General features: G+C 44.7%; 1 protein-coding gene across 2 annotated transcripts in view; it reads right to left on the reverse strand.

Moving 5' to 3' along the window:
• The window catches only part of ASTN2 (astrotactin 2), a 479,279-nt gene that overhangs the window by 105,158 nt on the left and 354,472 nt on the right, over positions 1-19,649 (reverse strand). For both annotated transcript variants that reach the window (XM_058159180.1, XM_058159179.1), the window contains exons 14-16: positions 4,062-4,186; positions 3,175-3,279; positions 2,258-2,437 (exon numbers count right to left, since the gene is read on the reverse strand). In XM_058159180.1, coding sequence (XP_058015163.1) covers positions 2,258-2,437; positions 3,175-3,279; positions 4,062-4,186 — 410 coding nt within the window. The remainder of the gene's footprint in view (positions 1-2,257; positions 2,438-3,174; positions 3,280-4,061; positions 4,187-19,649) is intronic.

Below are 19,649 nucleotides of genomic sequence, written 5' to 3' on the forward strand. Positions count from 1 at the left end.
AGAGAGAGAAAGAGAGGGGGGAGAGAGGGAGAGAGAGAAAGAGAGAGAGAAGGGGAGAGAGAGGGGGGAGAGAAAGAGAGAGAGAAAGAGAGAGAGGGGGAGAGAGAGAGAGACAGAGAGAGAGAGAGAGAGGAATGCATTTGCTGCCAGAAAAACCAAAAACCAAATAAAAATGGCAACACCCGAGTGCAGGCTAGGGAGAGAGAGAAAAAAAAACCCAAACAAACATTCCCAAAATGTGACAGGCGCCGTTGGGAAATAGGGCACAGTTGTGGTGGTGGCGGCCTTGTTTTGTTTTTTTGTGGACTGCGAGCAAGAATTCCCTTCCTGAATCCGTGCGCAATGCACGAAGCAAATTGTGCACGTTGGGAGAATCGTCCCTTAAGAACGTCTTCTTCTCGGGACTGAACTCCCATCCTTTGTTTTGGCGGCTTGGAGAAAAGAGAGATATTTTCCGTATTTTCCTTCCTTCTTATCTTCCTCCTCCCTCCCTCCATCTTAGAATATTTTCCATATCTTCCTTCCCTTTTATCTCCTTCCTTCTTTCCTCAGAATATTTTCCATATCTTCCTTCCTTCTTTCTTTTATCTCCTTCCTTCCTTCCTTCCTTCCTTCCTTCCTCCCTCCAACATAATGCCTTCCTTCCTCCCTTCTTTCCTTCCTTCCTTCCTCCCTTCTTTCTTTCTTCCCTCCCTCCCTCCAACATGTCTTCCTTCCTTCCTTCCTTCCTCCCTCCCTCCCTCCCTCCATCTCCTTCCTTCCTTCCTCCCTCCAACAATGCCTTCCTTTCTTCTTTCCTTCCTTCCATCCTTCCTTCTTTCTTTCTTTCTTCCCTCCCTCTCCCCCTCCCCCCAACATAATATCTTCCTTCCTTCCTTCCTTCCTCCCTCCCTCCCTCCCTCCCTCCCTCCCTCCATCTCCTTCCTTCCTTCCTTCCTTCCTTCCTTCCTTTCTTCCATCCTCCCTCCCTTTGCCATATTCCAACTCCTTCTTCCCTTTCTTTCTTCCTGTTCCTATCTCCTCCCTCTCTCTCTCTCAACCGGCAACGGCAAACTTGAGAACTTCCAGGATTTTAGCTTCAAACCCCCAAAGTTTACCGCCCACTTTTAACGATGCGCCGGGTTATTTATCTCGTAGCACAATGCATCTGCGGCTGAATTAATACACTCCTTTAAAGACCATCATTGTCGCAAGCGATGAAAAGAGAACTATTGCCAGATAGCTCAATTACGCCACATTTATAAATTAAAAAAGAAACTGCCTAAATCACCCTGGGCAATTTTGAGGGAGCTGAAAAAGGATCACAGCACAGCAGGCAGAAAAAGGGAGACAGCACCAAGGAGCCCGTGGGAGAAAATCAGGTGTGCGGATGGACACTTGTGAGAAAGGAAAGAGAGGCGGGTTGAAAAAGAGAGGGGCATGACATCTATGTCTACATCACTTGAGAGGGCCTTGAATTAAAGCAGGCCAAGAAGACCTGCAGAAGGTCGCAAAGCCAGCTCAATAATGAAAGTAATGGGGAATAAATCTTAATTAACTAGGACCGGGGATGTGACTTCACAACCAAGCAGGCAATTCAAACAATTCAAAATATTCATGATCCAGTGAGACAATCATAAGAAAATAAGCAGTTTCCTTCCTTCCTTCCTTCCTTCCTTCCTTCCTTCCTTCCTTCCTTCCTTCCTTCCTTCCTTCTCAGAATAATTTCTATATCTTCCTTTCTTTTTTCTCCTCCCTCCCTCCCCCCCTTCTTAGAATATTTTCCATATCTTCCTTCCTTCTTTCTCTTATCTCATTCCTTCCTTCTCCCTCTCTCCCTCTCCTATTTTTCAATTTTTCACATCTTCCTTCCTTCCTTCCTTCCTTCCTTCTTTCCTTCCTTCCTTCTTCCCTTCCTTCCTTCTTTCCTTCTTCCCTTCCCTTCCTTTCTTCTCTCCCTCTCTTCTTCTTCCATTCCTTCCTTCCTTCCTTCCTTCCTTCCTTCCCTTCCTTCCTTCTCTCCCTCCCTCCTTTCTTCTTCTTCCTTCTTTCTTTCCCTTCCTTCCTCCCTCCCTTCTGCAGGAAGAAAAAGTCATGATTCTGGACAATCGTGTGAGAAAGGGACTTCCTGGCCTAAACAGGACCATAAGAATGTTGCAAAATTGGAATGCACAGTCGTTCCAGGTCTTCCAACTGGATTTGTCCAGTTCAAAATGAATATGGAATTTGTATAACAAAAGATTAAGAAAGTGCCAGCATTTTTTCTCAAGCTACTTACCTTTCTGATACTGCAACCAGAGCTGCTGTTGTATCTTCTTGCTTGGGAAGTGAATGGTGCAGCTGAATTCAGAGCCGTATAAGCCCTCTGCTATGTAATGGGAGCCGTACTGCTGAATGAAATACAGCAACTCCTCCCGGCTGCTGTCCTTGTTCAGAATCTTGAGGACATTTGCAAATCCTAGAAAGATAAAGCAGAAAGAAAGAGAGAGGGAGAGAGACAGAGAGAGGAGGAGGAGGAGGAGGAGGAGAAGCAGAAGAAGCAGAAACAGAAGAAGAAGAAGAAGAAGAAGAAGAAGAAGAAGAAGAAGAAGAAGAAGAAGAAGAAGAAGAAGAAGAAGAAGAAGAAGAAGAAGAAGATAATGAGCAGAGAAGAAGAGGAGGAGGAGGAGGAGGAGGAGGAGAAGAAGAGGAAGAAGAAGGGAAAGGGAAAAGGGAAGGGGAAGGGGAAGAGGAGGAGGAGAGAGAAAAGAGGAAAAAGAGAGAGAGAGAAAGAGAGAAGAGGAGGAGGAGGAGAGAGAAAAGTGGGAGAGAGCGAGAGCGAGAGTAGAAGAGGAGGAGGAGGAGAGAAAAGAGGGAGAGGGAGGGAGAGAAGAAGAAGAGAGAAAAAAGGGAGAGAGGGAGAGAAAGAGAGAAGAAGGGGAGGAGGAGAGAGAAAAGAGGGAGAGAGGGAGAGAGAGAGAAGGAGGAGGAGGAGGAGGAAGAGGACAGAAGAGAGAGAGAGAGAGAGAGAGAGAGAGAGAGAGAGAGAGAGAGATGCAATGGGTGCTGGAGATACACATCTTATCTGTAAGATGCTACAGAACAGCACCGATTCCAGCCATTAAAGATCTGCAGAGCCTTGGAAGACACCTGCTAAGGTCTTGCAGGAGCAGTGGCCATTTATAAAAAAAACCCTTACAAATTGGTTCTGCTTACCTGATGAGAGGGCGATCGTGCTGAGCTTCACTCTGTACAGGTTACTTCGGACCCTCCAGTGTTGAACCATAGGGTATCCCATGGCTTCATCGTATCGAATGTCCCCTGTCAAGAGAAGAAAATACCTGTAGCTCAGGGTTGGACAGTGGGGTCCTTGGTGCTCCCGAAGCTTGGTGGGTTCCTTGCAGATGTTTCTTGACCCAACTAGATAACATCATCAGTGATTGAAGGGGGAATAGGGTGTGGAAGGAGGAGGAACAAGGAGGAGGAGGAGGGAGGAGAACTGTGGGGTACTTTGTGCTCCCTGAACTTGGTGGGTTCCTTGCAGATGTTTCATGACCCAACTAGGGAACATCATCAGTGATTGAAGGGGGAATAGGGTGTGGGAGGAGGAGGAGGAGGAGGAGGAGAGGAGAACTGTGGGGTCCTTGGTGCTCCCTGAACTTAGTGGGTTCCTTGCAGATGTTTCATGACCCAACTAGGGAACATCGTCAGTGTGAGAAAGGAGTAGCATTTGGGGAGAGTAGGAGGAGGGGGGAGGGAAAGGGAAAGGGGGAGAAGGAGAAGGAGGACTGTTGGGTTCTTGATGCTCCCTGAGCTTGGTGGCTTCCTAGCAGACGTTGAGGAACATCATCAATCTTAGAAAGGAGTAGGGTTTGGGGAGAGGGGAGGAGGAGGAGGAGGAGGAGGAAGGAAGAGGAGGACAACTGTGGGGTCCTTGGTGATCTCGAAGCTTGGTAGTTTTCTTGGCAGATGTTTCATGACCCAACTAGGGAACGTTATGTGCTAGAAAGGAGTAGGTTGGGGAGAGGAGAAGGAGGAAGAGAAAGAAGAAGAAGAGGAGGAGGAGGACTATGGGGCCACCATAGAAAAGTCAAGGCTCCTACCAGTTAACAGCTGGAGGTTGGGAAGCGGTTCTGATAGCACACCACGACACTGTTCCTCAACCGGTAGAGGAATGACCATCAACGCATCAGCCAGTTGGGGAAAGTCCTTGATGAAATTGTTCTCCCTAGGAAAAAGAAACCAGAGAACTGAAGCGCAGTGATTTGGACACAATCTGGAGAGGGTGGAAAAATGTCGACTTGGATTCAGAAGGGAAAAGACCAAGACGTATGAACAAGGAGAGAAAAACTCAGAAATGTTAGCCTTTCGGGTGTAATTCTTCATAGACATCCCAGTGGTTCTCCTTCTGGGATTGACTTCCTAGCCTAGCCTACAAACTTAGAAATTGTTTGCTGGTTTCCCGCTCCAAATATAAACTCATCCTGATCTTGTCTGGGATTCTGAACCTGGACAAGGTAGGTCAGCTGCTGACACCTGGTAGACATCTCTTCCTCCATTCCTCCAGTGCAAGCATCTGTTTGGCATCGTCTTCTGGATTGTTCAGAGGTTCAGTGCCAAGCAGGGGCTACAGTAGTACAATATCTCCATACCATCAGGAGAAGCGTTTCAGAATGGAGCTACCAAGCTCTCTTGTAGGAATACATCAAACCTGGTTTCTTTTCCCATTCAGTGGGAATCTGGAATCCAGAGGTGGAGAGAGGACCTCCTGAATCCAGAATACATCAAACCTGGTTTGTTTTCCCATTCAGTGGGAATCTGGAAACCAGAGGTGGAGAGAGAACCTCCTGAATCCAGAATACATCAAACCTGGTTTGTTTTCCCATTCAGTGGGAATCTGGAAACCAGAGGTGGAGAGAGAACCTCCTGAATCCAGAATACATCAAACCTGGTTTGTTTTCCCATTCAGTGGGAATCTGGAATCCAGAGGTGGAGAGAGGACCTCCTGAATCCAGAATATATCAAACCTGGTTTGTTTTCCCATTCAGTGGGAATCTGGAATCCAGAGGTGGAGAGAGGACCTCCTGAATCCAGAATACATCAAACCTGGTTTCTTTTCCCATTCAGTGGGAATCTGGAATCCAGAGACGGAGAGAGAACCTCAGAACAGATCAAACCTGGTTTCTTTTCCCATTCAATGGGAACCTTCTGAATCCAGAAGTGGTGATATTTAGCCCACAAACCTTCCACGATACAGGCTCTATTTCTTAGTCTTACTCAAGAGTTTAGCAACATCCTATACGCTTCCAAAGAGGCAGATACATTCTGAGAGATGGGAATTGACGTTTTCTGGTCTCAACCATCTGCCCTCCGCAAACATGAATATTTTGGCTTTTCAAAGCACTTTGCTCAACTTGAGGCCACCAACAAAAGTTTGCCAAAGTGGCTGCCTGGAGCCATCTCCTTCTGCCAGCCTCCTCTCATAATATTGTGTACAGAGTCCTAAAATGCAGCCAGACTTCTCCGAAACACAACGACGCTGCCATTCAATCTCCAGCCGACTTTTATTTTCCAAAGAACAGAAAGAGCTAATTAGCTTGCACGGAATCCTGCCATTTTTATGATCTTGAAAAAAAACGAAACCAGCCAACCAGCCAACCAACCAACCAACCAATCAACCAAGGATGGAGGAAAGCCTTGGTTAATGAAGAATAGGTTGCTCCAGACAATCTAACAGAAGAAATCTAAGGTAGGCATGGAGGTACACGAGGCAGATACACAACCGAGCTGCAAAGCCAGTGAATTGGGATGAGTGAGAACAACAGTTCTTTGCAATTCGCCCATCGAGAGAGAACGGTTCCCTCAACATAAACTTCACTTATCAGGTTGTCCCACAGTCTTCTCGATGCCAATAATCACTTTAAACCCAAGAGTACACTAAGACAGAAGCTTGTCCACCCCAAGGGATAAAACACCCGGACACAAAATGAGCAATATGCAATACCATGCAGTGAGGCCTGTGCAGATCTGTACATTGGAGAAACAAAACAACCGCTTTACAACTGCATGACACAACACAGAAGAACAAATTCTGTCTGTCTGTCTGTCTATCTATCTATCTGTCTGTCTGTCTGTCTGTCTGTCTGTCTGTCTGTCTGTCTATCTATCTATCTATCTATCTATCTATCACAGTGGTTCTCAACCTTTATAGTGCTGCGACCCCTTTAATACAATTCCCCATGATGTGGCAACCCCAACCGTAAAATTATTTTTGTTTTGAATTTACCGCGCCTGAAGCCGTATTGGCTAGCGATCTGACCTGCTTGCGATTGCCTTGAGGACGGAGGCATTAAAGCGGAGACTCCTCCCCTATTAAGTTTATCGTGCCTGAAGCCAGATTAGGCTAGCGATTGGGAGTGATTGCAGCTGGCTTGAGAGGGAGACATCAGAGCAAAGATTTCTCTCTTTTTTAATTCATCGCACCTGAAGCCGAATTCGGCTAGTGATTTGAAGAGCCTGCAGCTGGCTTGTGGAGTCAACCATTGGAGCGCGATTCTTCGACTCGCAAGTATACTTCCCATATTTCCGATGGTCTTAGGCGACCCCCGGCAAATTGTCATTCGATCCCCAACGGGGTCGCGACCCACAGGTTGAGAACCGCTGATCTATCATATATTTAAAATGCAAAACGCCATTTTACATGGGCCATCTATCTATCTATCCATCCTATCTATCTATCTATCTATCTATCTATCTATCTATCTATCTATCTATCTATCTATCTATCTATCTATCTATCTATCTATCTATCATCTATCTATCTTTTTATATCTATCTATCATCTATCTATCTATCTATCTATCTATCTATCTATCTATCTATCTATCTATCTATCTATCTATCATATATTTAAAATGCAAAACGCCATTTTACATGGGCTATCTATCTATCTATCTATCTATCTATCTATCTATCTACCTACCTACCTACCTACCTACCTACCTATCCATCCTATCTATCTATCTATCTATCTATCTATCTATCTATCTATCTATCTATCTATCTATCTATCTATCTATCTATCTATCTATCTTATCATATATTAAAAATGCAAAACACCATTTTAGATGGGCCATAAATGCAAGCCTTTGTGCTGGAGGGGATAAGCAGCACTTTCTCTACCTGGACAGGTGGGGCATCTGCAGAATCGCTGACCACAGGAGCTGCAGCACCTGGTTTGGCAGCAGATGCCACAAGAAAGTTTTTCTCCTGGTAGATGCTGCTGCTGCAAAGCATATGCGCCAGATGTAGACTTAAAAAGGGCCCTCCTGACACTAAAATAAATAAATAAATAAAAAATAAAAACCAGAGCAGTTGTTTCTCCTCCTCCTTGGTTTCCTTGGGAGTGTGATAGGGAGGAAGAGTTAAAGCCTGTCTCCCCTCCACCCATGTCCTTATGTGCAGAGAGGAAAAAAACCAGATGCATCTCCAAAATACCCCAAAGACACATCTGTAGAGGGGACGTTTACATCTATGCTACGTTTTAATTTGCAGTAGCACTATGCATGAGGAGGGGAAATAAAAGAACCTCTTTTCCCATCGAGTTTTCTTTCCATTGATGGATTTTTATGGCTGGCTGTTCTCGTGCTGATTTAATTACAAGGTGCGGATGGGTTCCCATTCTAAATTTTGGTCATAAGTTATCTTCGTAGGGAAAATTTTTCAAGAGGGGACGTTTGTATGGAACTTTTCCAAAATGGGAACAGAGGAGGAGGAGGAGGAGGAGGAGGAGGAAGAAGAAGCCAAAGGAGAAGAAGAAGAAGCTGCCAAAGGAGAAGGAGGAGGAGGAAGAGGAAGAAGAAGCTGGAGGAGGAGGAGGAGGAGGAGGAGAAGGAGAAGGGGAAGGGGAAGGAGGAGGAGAGGGAGGAGGAGGAGGAGGAAGAGAAGAAGAAGCCGGAGGAGGAGGAGGAGGAGGAGGAGGAGGAAGAGAAGAAGAAGCCGGAGGAGGAGAAGGGGAAGGAGAAGGGGAAGGGGAAGGAGGAGCAGAGGAGGAGGAGGAGGAGGAGGAGGAGGAGGAGGAGGAGGAGGAGGAGGAGGAGGAGGAGGAGAAGGGAAGGGAAGGAGGAGGAGAGGGAGGAGGAGGAGGAAGGAGAAGCCAAAGGAGAAGAAGAAGAAGCTGCCAAAGGAGAAGGAGGAGGAGGAAGAGGAAGAAGAAGAAGGAGGAGGAGGAGGAGGAGGAGGAGGAGGAGGAGGAGGAGGAGGAGGAGGAGAAGGGAAGGGAAGGGAAGGAGGAGGAGAGGAGGAGGAGGAGGAGGAGGAGGAGGAGGAGGAGGAGAAGGAGGAGGAGGAGGAAGAAGGAGGAGGAGGAGGAGGAAGAGGAGGAGGAGGAGAAGGAGAAGGGGAAGGGGAAGGAGGAGGAGGAGGAGGAGGAGGAGGAGGAGGAGGAGGAGGAGGAGGAGGAAGAGAAGAAGAAGAAGGAGGAGGAGGAGGAGGAGGAGAAGATTATTTACAGAATTCATGCTTGGCGGGAAGGTCCTGGACAGTCCAGCTTTGGCACAAAAGCCTTAGCATAATATGAAACAACCTATCTTGTAGGGAAGCCATTTGGCCTCTGACTAATACACTTAGAGGAGATATCTCTGAATGAATTGGTTTCCACCAGGAAGTTTAGCAAGCGATGGGAGAACGCCCGGTGAAACCACCAACTTCCCAGTTCTCAAAGCCTAGGAAGTTGAAAACACCCCAGACAATGGCAGTGGCCAATCCTTTTTGTACCATTGCTAAGGGGAAAAAAAAAAGTATGATTCTGGGACCCTGAAATCAAAAGATACTCAGTTGTGGAAGGAAACCTCTCTGCTGAAAGAGAGAAGAAGGTGCAGTTCTAGGCGTCAGCCAATAGAGGGCCGCACATGCTTTGGAACGCGGCGCATGCACAAATGCGAAAAGAGTTTCTTGCTAAAATTTTGCACTTGGGAAGAAAAAAGAAAAATGGGAAATGAGATTTTGCTTCAATAGATAGATAGATAGATAGAATTTTTTATTGGCCAAGTGTGATTGGACACACAAGGAATTTGTCTTGGTGCATATGCTCTCAGTGTACATAAAAGAAAAGATACCTTCATCAAGGTACAACATTTACAACACAAATGATGGTCAATATATCAATATAAATCATAAGGATTGCCAGCAACAAAGTTACAGTCATACAGTCATAAGTGGAAAGAGATTGGTGATGGGAATGATGAGAAGGTTAATAGTAGTGCAGGTTTAGTAAATAGTTTGACAGTGTTGAGGGAATTATTTGTTTAGCAGAGTGATGGCCTTCGGGGAAAAACTGTTCTTGTGTCTAGTTGTTCTGGTGTGCAGTGCTCTATAGCGTCGTTTTGAGGGTAGGAGTTGAAACAGTTTATGTCCTGGATGCGAGGGGTCTATAAATATTTTCACGGCCCTCTTCTTGATTCGTGCAGTATACAGGTCCTCAATTCAGATTGGGAAGCGGTGCTGTGACGCGGACTAGATGATGAGCCCCCCCAAAAAAGAGGCCCCCAAATCAACCTTCCAGATGTGTTCATTTTTCCGCGCACAGGAGAAATGTGAACGTTAAGAGAAACGTGGGAGAGAAGAAATTCCCTGGCGGGTGAATTCTTTGGGCGATCCGAAGCGAGCTCAACATTGCAGCCTATGTTTCTCTCGCTCCTATAAGGCAACCCGTTCCTTCTGCTCTCCTGCACGTACGACAACAACAACAGAGTCGGAAGGGACCCTGGAGGTCATCTACTCCAACCCCCTGCTCACGTAGGACACCTGCCCTAGGGATTCGAACCGCCGAGCTGCCGACCTTTCTAGCCACTGAGCCGCCTAGTACGAAAGGCAAAACGGTTAACCTGCGTGAGAAGCACACTACTTAACTTTTCACTCAACTTTTGAAAAAGTGCAAAGAAGAGCAACTTTCTTTCTTTCTTTCTTTCTTTCTTTCTTTGTCAATCATATATAAGATAACAGGTAAAAGTATAAACATAATTTGGATACATGAAAAGAGTAAGTGAAAAAGGAATATTAGGAGAGGAACGGTAGGCACGCTGGTGCTCTTATGCATGTCCCTTACAGACCTCTTAGGAATGGGGTGAGGTCAACAGTAGACAATTTAAGCTTAAAGTTTTGGGGGTTTGGGGAAGAAACCGCAGAGTCAGGTAGTGCATTCCAGGCGTTGACCACTCTGTTGCTGAAGTCATATTTTCTGCAATCGAGTCTGGAGCAGTTTACCAGGAGTTTGAATCTATTATTTGCTCGTGTATTGTTGTGGTTGAAGCTGAAGTAGTCATTGACAGGTAGGACATTGTGGTAGATAATTTTATGTACTATGCTTAGGTCAGACTGAAGGCGGCGTAGTTCTAAGTCGTCTAAAGCCCAACATTTGGAGTCTGGTGGCATAAGGGATTTTATTGCGGGCAGAGGAGTGGAAGACTCTTCTTGTGAAATACTTCAGCTTCAACCACAACAATACACGAGCACACAATAGATTTAAACTTAAAGTGAACCGCTCCAATCCTGATTGCAGAAAATATGACTTCAGTAACCGAGTTGTTAATGCCTGGAATGCACTGCCTGACTCTGTGGTCTCTTCCCAAAATCCCCAAAGCTTTAACCAAAAACTGTCTACTATTGACCTCACCCCATTCCTAAGAGCACCAGCGTGCCTACCGTTCCTCTCCTAATGTTCCCTTTGGTTGTATTCAATTTGTGTGGTTATCTCATGCTTATACTTATATATATTGTTGTGTTTGACAAATAAATAAAATAAAATAAAATAAATAAAATATCTCTGAACTCTTTCTCTCTCTCTTACTAAGGTGATTAAAGGCCTGGAGGCTTAAACATATGAAGAATGGCTGCAGGAGTTGGGTTTGGCTAGTTAGAGAAAAGAAGGATTAGTGGGGACACGATAGCAGGATTTCAGTATTTGAGGGGCTGCCACAAAGAAGAAAGGAGTCAAATTATTCTCCAAAGCACCTGAAGGCAGGACAAGAAACAATGTCAAGGAACCTCTGTGGCTCAGGCTGGTAAGACAGTCTGTTATTAACAGCAGCTGCTTGCAATTACTGCAGGTTCAAGCCCCACCAGGCCCAAGGTTGACTCAGCCTTCCATCCTTTATAAGGTAGGTAAAACAAGGACCCAGATTGTTGCGGGCAATAAGTTGACTTTCTATATAATATACAAATGGATGAAGACTATTGCTTGACATAGTGTAAGCCGCCCTGAGTCTTCGGAGAAGGGCGGGATATAAATGCAAATTAAAAAAAAAGGAGAGTAGCAACCTGGAATTAAGGAGAAATTTCCTAACAGTGAGGACAACGAACCCATGGAACAGCTTGCCACCGGAAGTCGTGGGTGCTTCATCAACTGGAGGTTTTTAAAGAAGAGACTGGACAGTTACTTTCCCGAAATGGTATAAGATCGCCTGCTTGAGCAGGGGTTTGGAGTACAAGACCTCCAAGGTGCCTTCCAGCTCTATTCTATTCTGATTCTGAAGAACAAGACAGTCTGGCAGAAATTAAAGACGCCTTCGAGAAATTCCATTATTTTCTCTCCCCGTATATTCTTCTCCGCTTCCCAAAGCTGCCGTGGCGGCAAATGTTAATTGCGTGGCCGTCTTGCCTTTCGTCAAATGAACTTGCATTTCCAAAAAAAGTGACACAAGAAAATTGCAGACAAGGCTTCTTACACGCACCTGGTGCTCAATTAATTTCTGCTTGCTGGTGGAAGAGACAAAATTGGATATTATTTTAATTGCGGGCATTTGGTAGCCACCGCTACTGCCGGCTGTGCCGAAGGAAGTCCATAATGAAATGGTCTGAATCAACGCTAAATCAAAATGCAAAGTCTCAGGCACTTTCAGTGTCTAGAAAAAGTGCAGAGAAGAGCAACCAAGAGGATTAGGGGACTGGAGGCTAAAATATAGGATGAACGGTTGCAGGAACTGCATGTCGTGTCCCCCTCGCCCTCCGACGACCGGGTCTAGGAAGTCCATATCAAGCATGGCCACGAAGCCTCTGCAGCTTTGCCAAATTCCTTTCAGATTTCTCAGGGCAGGCAGGAATTCAAGGTGTGACTTCAGCAAACGAAAGGAGACTTTGCTTGACTCAAAGTTGCTTGACTCAAGCTGATCCTTTATATAGGCTGTGGGGTGTGGCTCCATGACTCAGCACTTATCCAGGCCTGCCCCTCCCTTCCTTCTGCTGACGTCGCCTCTCAGATCTCCGGAAGCGGGGATCCGTCCACTGTGAATTCCCTTCCTCTGGATCTGCTGCCGGTAATTCTAGCACGTGGCTGGCTCCCTGCTCACACGTTGTAGGAGTGAGGTTTGTTTGTTCATTCCTGACATTCTGTCCGGGCATGGGGCCAAGGCTGGGGGCTGGAGGCATGCCAGGCCGTTCCTCTTCATTATCAGACTCTGAATCTGATAGCAGGCCCGGGAGGCGACAGGAGGGGCCCGGTTGAGGAGAGGAGGGAGGGCGAGGCACAACACTGGGTAGGCCTAGTTTGATGAAAAGAAGGACTAGGGGAGACATGACAGCAGTTCTTCCAATATCTCAGGGGCTGCCACAAAGAAGAGGGAGTCAAGACACCAAGATCCTCTCACAGTCACTGCTATAAAGCCTGCTTTCACCCAGTCTATCTGTGTACTTTTGGGTTTGTTTGGTTTTTTTTGCCTATGTGTAGGACTTTATCATTAAACACAGAGGCGTGAGGGATGGGCTCAGCACATGCCTGCTGTTCCAGCTGCTGTTGAGGGACCACCGTTTGCTCTTTTGTCTTCAGAGCCTTTGATTAAATTTGGAGCTCATCCAAGGCAAGGTTAGAAGACTCGACGGCGCTCCAGATGTTGCTAAACGGCGGCTGTCATCAATTTGAATCATTTGCCGAGCGCCTGAATTCGGATCACGTGACCACAGGGGAAATGCTGCCAAGGTCATGTTAAAAACCGGTTCTAAAGTCCCTTTTTTTCCCAGTGTAATCAAGGGCTGCCCGTATGCTATTTAGAATAGAATAATAGATGCTGTTTAGAAGAGAACAGAGTAACAGAGTTGGAAGGGACCTTGGAAGTCTTCTAGTCCAACCCCCTCCTTAGGCAGGAAACCCTACACCACAGAATCAAGATCACGTGAAGTGTTAGTGCCACTTTATAATGCCTTGGTAAGGCCACATTTGGAATACTGCATCCAGTTTTGGTTGCCGCGATGTAAAAAAGATGCTGAGACTCTAGAAAGAGTGCAGAGAAGAGCAACAAAGATGATTAGGGGACTGAAGGCTAAAACATAAGAAGAACGGTTGCAGGAACTGGGTATGTCTAGTTTAATAAAAAGAAGGACTAGGGGAGACATGATAGTGGTGTTCCAATATCTCAGGGGTTGCCACAAAGAAGAGGGAGTCAAGCTATTCTCCAAAGCACCTGAGGGTAGAACAAGAAGCAATAGGTGGAAACTAATCAAGGAGAGAAGCAACTTAGAACTAAGGAGAAATTTCCTGACAGTTAGAACAATCAATAAGAGGAACAACTTGCCTGCAGAAGTTGCGAATGCTCCAACACTGGAAATTTTTAAGAAAATGTTGGATAACCATCTGTCTGAGATGGTGTAGGGTTTCCTGCCTGGGCAGGGGGTTGGACTAGAAGGCCTCCAAGGTCCCTTCCAACTCTGTCGTTATTATTATTATTACTTCAGACAAATGGTTGTCCAACATCTTCTTAAAAACTCCCAGTGTTGGAGCATTCACAACTTCTGCAGGCAAGTTGTTCCACTTATTAATTGTTCTCAATGTCAGGAATTTTCTCCTTAATTCTAAGTTGCTTCTCTCCTTGATTTGTTTCCACCCATTGCTTCTTGTCTGGCCTTCAGGTGCTTTGGAGAACAGCCCGACTCCCTCTTCTTTGTGGCAGCCCCTGAGATATTGGAACACAGCTATCATGTCTCCCCTGGTCCTTCTTTTCATTAAACTAGACATTCCCAGTTCCTGCAACCGTTCTTCCTATGTTTTAGCCTCCAGTCCCCTAATCATCTTTGTTGCTCTTCTCTGCACTCTTTCTAAAGTCTCCACAATTTTTTTACACCATGGCGACCAAATATTTCATATTGAAAAAGCTAGCTGAGTCTTTTGAAAAGGCTTACAGCTGGGATTCCAGTTCATTAGAGGTTTAACACGGGAATAGCTACTCTGGATCTTGTCCAAGTCTCTTGAAGATGGAGACAAGCTTGGAAGTATTTATTATTGCAGGATCTGGAACAGGAGGTCAGAGGGGGTTCGCCTGGCATTTGGCCTCCTCTCACAACTCACCAAAGCCTTAGCAACTGAAGCTGGTAAACCATGTTGTTTTTTTTTATCAGGAGAGTTATAATGAATGGGGGGTGGGCGAGAAACCCTTCTAACTCAGGCACAATTTATTACTCATTAAATCTGGGAAAAGTTTAGTAGCAGGGAGGCGGAGTAGCAGGTCTGTGGAAGAGGTGTAACAGAAGACCAGCGGGGAGATGAAGAGGGTTTTGAATGAGTTCACTGAATGTAGAATAATAGAGTTGGAAGGGACCTTGGAGGTCGTCTAGTCCAACCCTCCGCTTAAGCTGGAGACTTATATACTGTTTCAGACAAACGGCTGTCCAGTCTCTTCTTTTCTTTTTTTTTTTAACTTCAGATGTTTGTATGTTTTATTGATATGTTTTTCTTTAGAATACATAAAAACTCAATATCTACATGAAGAGTGTGTTGTCTGGGTACACTTAATTTTGAAAAATAATAATAGTAATGATAACACTAATATTCATAGCATTAATAATAATCACATATGTGCTTATCCATACTGGTAAACCTTCATTGTATAGTTGATCGTTCTCTTAAACTTTTGAGTGTCTAACGTATTTTTTCTTTTATGTACACTGAGAGCATATGAACCAAGAGAAATTCCTTGTGTGCCCAATCACACTTGGACAATAAAGAATTCTCTTCTCTTCTCTTCTCTTCTCTTCTCTTCTCTTCTCTTCTCTTCTCTTCTCTTCTCTTCTCTTCTCTTCTATTCTATTCTATTCTATTCTATTCTATTCTATTCTAACCATTGGTAAAACCAATCCCACATTAAAAAATATTCTGTTTCTTCCTTCTCCTTTATTTGGAGTGTTAATCTATCCATCTCTGGGCATTCTAATTTTTTTATTACACTTTTATCTGTAGGGATCTCATTGTTTTTCCACTGTTGTGCACTGCTGTTAACACGTGTAAAATTAGATATGTATTCCTTTTATTGTACTTTTCTGTTAAAATACCCAACAAAAATATTTCTGGTTTTAAATCTATATGTTGCTATTCAGTCTCTTCTTGAAAACCTCCAGTGTTGGAGCGCTTACAACTTCTGGAGGCAACATCTGTTCCACTGGTTTATTGACCTCACTGTCAGGAAATTCCTCCTTAGTTCTAGGTTGCTTCTTTCCTTGGTTAGTTTCCATCCATCGTTTCATGTCCTGCCTTCTGGTGCTTTGGAAAATAGGTCGACTCTCTCTTCTTTGGGGCAGCCCCTCAAATATTGGAAGACTGCTGTTGTGTCTCCCCTAGTCCTTCTTTTCTCTAGACTAGGCCAATTCCTGCAACTGTCCTTCATATATTTTAGTCTTGAATCATCTTTCTTGCTCTTCTCTGCATTCTTTCCAGAGTCTCGACATCCTGTTTATATCATGGTGACCAGAACTGGATGGAGTATTCAAAGTCTAGTCTTACTAAGGCTTTGTAGAAAATAAACAGGACTAGAATTTCCTGGTGCTCTTTCCATTTTCTTTCCCCTTTTTTTAGACTTTTCCCTAAAAATGGGCAAACTCTGATCCCCCTCAAAACCCCATCTCTTTGGAAAACAAGCAGGTTGCATGCTCATAGCCCAGCTTGTAAGAAAGAGATTTTGTCCAAAGTTGACTCTAGAGGGTAATCCTTGATTTACAACACTTTGTTTGGCGATTCTAGACGCCCTTGCAGAAAGTGACTTAGGACCGATTTTCACAAGCGACGACCTCTCCAGCGTCCCCCATGGCCACGTGATCAAAATTCAGAGGCTGACTCATACTTATGACCGTTGCTGTGTCCCGGCGATCGCGCGATCCTTTTTTGCGACCTTCAAAGTCAGCGGGGAACCGAGATTCACTTAACAACCAATTACTCACTTAAAAACTGTAGGGATTTCATTTAACAATGGAGGCAAGCAAGGTCGTAAAATGGAGGCCTTTGTCTCACTTAACCACAGGAATTTGGGGGCTCCGTTGTGGTCCATATGTTGAGGACTTCCTGCATTGAACTTGCCTTAAATGCTGGAAGATGTAAGATCAGTGGTGGGTTGATCCTGGTTCGGTCCGGTTCGATAGAACCGGTAGTAAAACCAGCGGGAGGCTCTGCCCTCCCACCACGACGTCCTAATGGGTGATCTGCGCATGCGCAGAAGCAAGCGCTCTCCCCTTGCTGTAGTAAAAGGCAAGTAGAACCCGCCCCTGTGTAAAATGTGTAATCCCAGCCTGGGAAAATCCTTTCTGAGTTGTTGTTTTTTTTTATTTGCATTTATATCCCGCCCTTCTCCGAAGACTCAGGGCGGCTTACACTATGTTAACCTGACCCGGGTTAAATAGAGTTTAACCTGGGTCAGCATAAAACAGGTGTTCATCCTTGAAAAAACCCAGTAGGAAGATTTGTGCAGGGGCTCCCGGAGTGATGCTTGATAATTTATCGGCCTTCTTGCGAAGTTGGAGAGACCGGAAGGAAGCCAAAATTACAGCTTTGAACTGCGTTCCCACGCTCGGCTTGCGTTCTTCACACTGTGCTTATCAGGCTACCGAGAGCAAAGCAGAGGAGAAGTCATCGGGGGAAAAATTCAACTAATCTAGACGATGGTGTGCTTCAATACCCCACACCCGTGCATTTCAAGCCTTCAAAACCATTGGGATAGATATTGTATCTAGTTCAGCTAGCTAGAATCTCCTTCGATTGCTAAACCACCTGACTATGCTTCAAATTTCCTTCGCTGTCTTACACCTCTTATAGAATAGAATAGAATAGAATAGAATAGAATAGAATAGAATAGAATAGAATTTTTTATTGGCCAAGTGTGATTGGACACACAAGGAATTTGTCTTGGTGCATATGCTCTCAGTGTACATAAAAGAAAAGATACGTTCATCAAGGTACAACATTTACAACACAATTGATGGTCAATATATCAATATAAATCATAAGGATTGCCAGCAACAAGTTATAGTCATACAGTCATAAGTGGAAAGAGATTGGTGATGGGAACTATGAGACGATTAATAGTAGTGCAGATTCAGTAAATAGTTTGACAGTGTTGATGGAATTATTTGTTTAGCAGAGTGATGGCCTTCGGGGAAAAACTGTTCTTGTGTCTAGTTGTTCTGGTGTGCAGTGCTCTATAGCGTCGTTTTGAGGGTAGGAGTTGAAACAGTTTATGTCCAGGATGCGAGGGATCTGCAAATATTTTCACGGCCCTCTTCTTGATTCGTGCAGTATACAGGTCCTCAATGGAAGGCAGGTTGGTAGCAATTGTTTTTTCTGCAGTTCTAATTATCCTCTGAAGTCTGTGTCTTTCTTGTTGGGTTGCAGAACTGAACCAGACAGTTATAGAGGTGCAAATGACAGACTCAATAATTCCTCTGTAGAAGTGGATCAGCAGCTCCTTGGGCAGTTTGAGCTGACTGAGTTGGCGCAGAAAGAACATTCTTTGTTGTCCTTTTTTAATGATGTTTTTGATGTTAGCTGTCCATTTTAGATCTTGCGATATGATAGAACCTAGAAATTTGAAGGTTTCTACTGCTGATACTGTGTTGTCTAGTATTGTGAGAGGTGGAAGTATGGAAGGGTTTCTCCTAAAGTCTACCATCATTTCTACGGTTTGAGTGTGTTCAGTTCCAGATTGTTTTGGTTGCACCACAAGGCTAGTCGTTCGACCTCTCGTCTATATGCGGATTCGTCATTGTCTCGAATGAGACCAATCACTTATTAGCCTCTTCTTTGCAGAACAGGCTCTGCCGTTAAGCGGACGGCTTTATGGAGTCCTTGGTGATCTCTGAACTTGGTTGTTTTGCTTTCAGACGTGTCATTGCCTGACTGCGTCACATTATCAGTGCTGTGGAGGGTGGGGTTTGCTGTCTGATTATACACATCAGTTCTGCACATGGTTGTTTGCTTGCAAACGTTTCACTATCTGATTAGGTAACAGTGTCAGTGCTAGGGAGGTTGGGATTAGCTCCCTATTTATGTGCAGTAGCTCTGAACTTGGTTATTTACTTGAAGACGTTTCATTACCCAACTAGGTAACATCATCAGGGCTAGTGAGAGTATGGTTCCCTATTTATATACAGTAGTTCTGAACTTGGTTATTTACTTGAAGACGTTTTATTACCCAACTACATAACATCATCAGGGCTAGTGAGTATGGTTCCCTATTTATATACAATAGCTCTGAAGTTAATTATTTACTTGAAGACATTTTATTACCCAACTACATAACATCATCAGGGCTAGTGAGTGTACGGTTCCCTATTTATAAACAATAGCTCTGAAGTTAGTTATTTCCTTGCAGTCGTTTCATGACCTGACCAGGTAACATCATCACGCCTAGTGAGTGTGTGGTTCCCTGTTTATATACAGTAGCTCTGAACTTGGTAATTTACTTGGAAGACGTTTCATTACCCAACTAGGCAACACCATCAGTGCTAGTAAGTGTGTGGGGGTTCGCTCTCTATTTATACATAGTAATTTCATCCGCCGGTGTTGAAGGGGCTGGTTCTGAAATTAGGGTTTCGTTTTCTGCTTCTTCTACTTGACTTCTTTTATTGACGTAAGGATCAAAGAAGAAATAAATTAAAGGGAAACTGTACGGCCAGGGAAAAGGTATTATTAAGCCTACAAATATTTGGAATTGTACAAGGATGAAAGTTGTAGCCGAATCGCCTACAGGCTTGGGTGCAAATCTCCCCAAGCATGCCTTAAAATCAACACAGCTGAGATTAATGGGCAGGCTTCCCTAGCTTGCATTACCGTGCTATTCAGCAGCTATCTGAAACCCAAATTAGCCCTTCCGATGGTAGGTGAGTGAGAGGGCTATCAGCACTGTAATATAAACTTATCGGGCCTGTAACTGTGAGGTGCTGAAAATGAGTCAGTCAATCATCTTTGGCAGATTGCCTCCGGCTCTGTCGTCTTGGCAGCCTTTTCTATCGGAGCTGCGGAATACTAATCATGGTGATGACTGGCCTTCTTAATGCAAGCCCTCGCATCGGAGACGAGGAATTCTCCAAACAGTGTAAGCTATGCTCATCTTCCTTAATCGGCCCCGAATCGAGAACACACCCAGGTAGCCGGGAGAGACATGACACAACCTGGAGAATGGGGAGGCAGAGGGAAAAGAGGGAAGGGAAGGGAAGGGAAGGGAAGGGAAGAAGGAAGGAAGGAAGGAAGGAAGGAAGGAAGGAAGGAAGGAAGGAAGGAAGGAAGGAAGGAAGGAAGGAAGGAGAAGAATTGAAAGAGATAAAGAGAAAGATTATAAGGGAGGAAGGGAGGGAAGGAAAGGAAGGAAAGAAGTAAGGAAGGAAAGAAAGGAAAGAAAGGAAGGAAGGAAAGGAAGGAAGGAGAAGAATTGAAAGAAAGAGAAAGA

The sequence above is a fragment of the Ahaetulla prasina genome, chromosome 16 (genome assembly GCF_028640845.1).
Source record: "Ahaetulla prasina isolate Xishuangbanna chromosome 16, ASM2864084v1, whole genome shotgun sequence".
NCBI classification, from domain to species: Eukaryota; Metazoa; Chordata; class Lepidosauria; order Squamata; family Colubridae; genus Ahaetulla; species Ahaetulla prasina.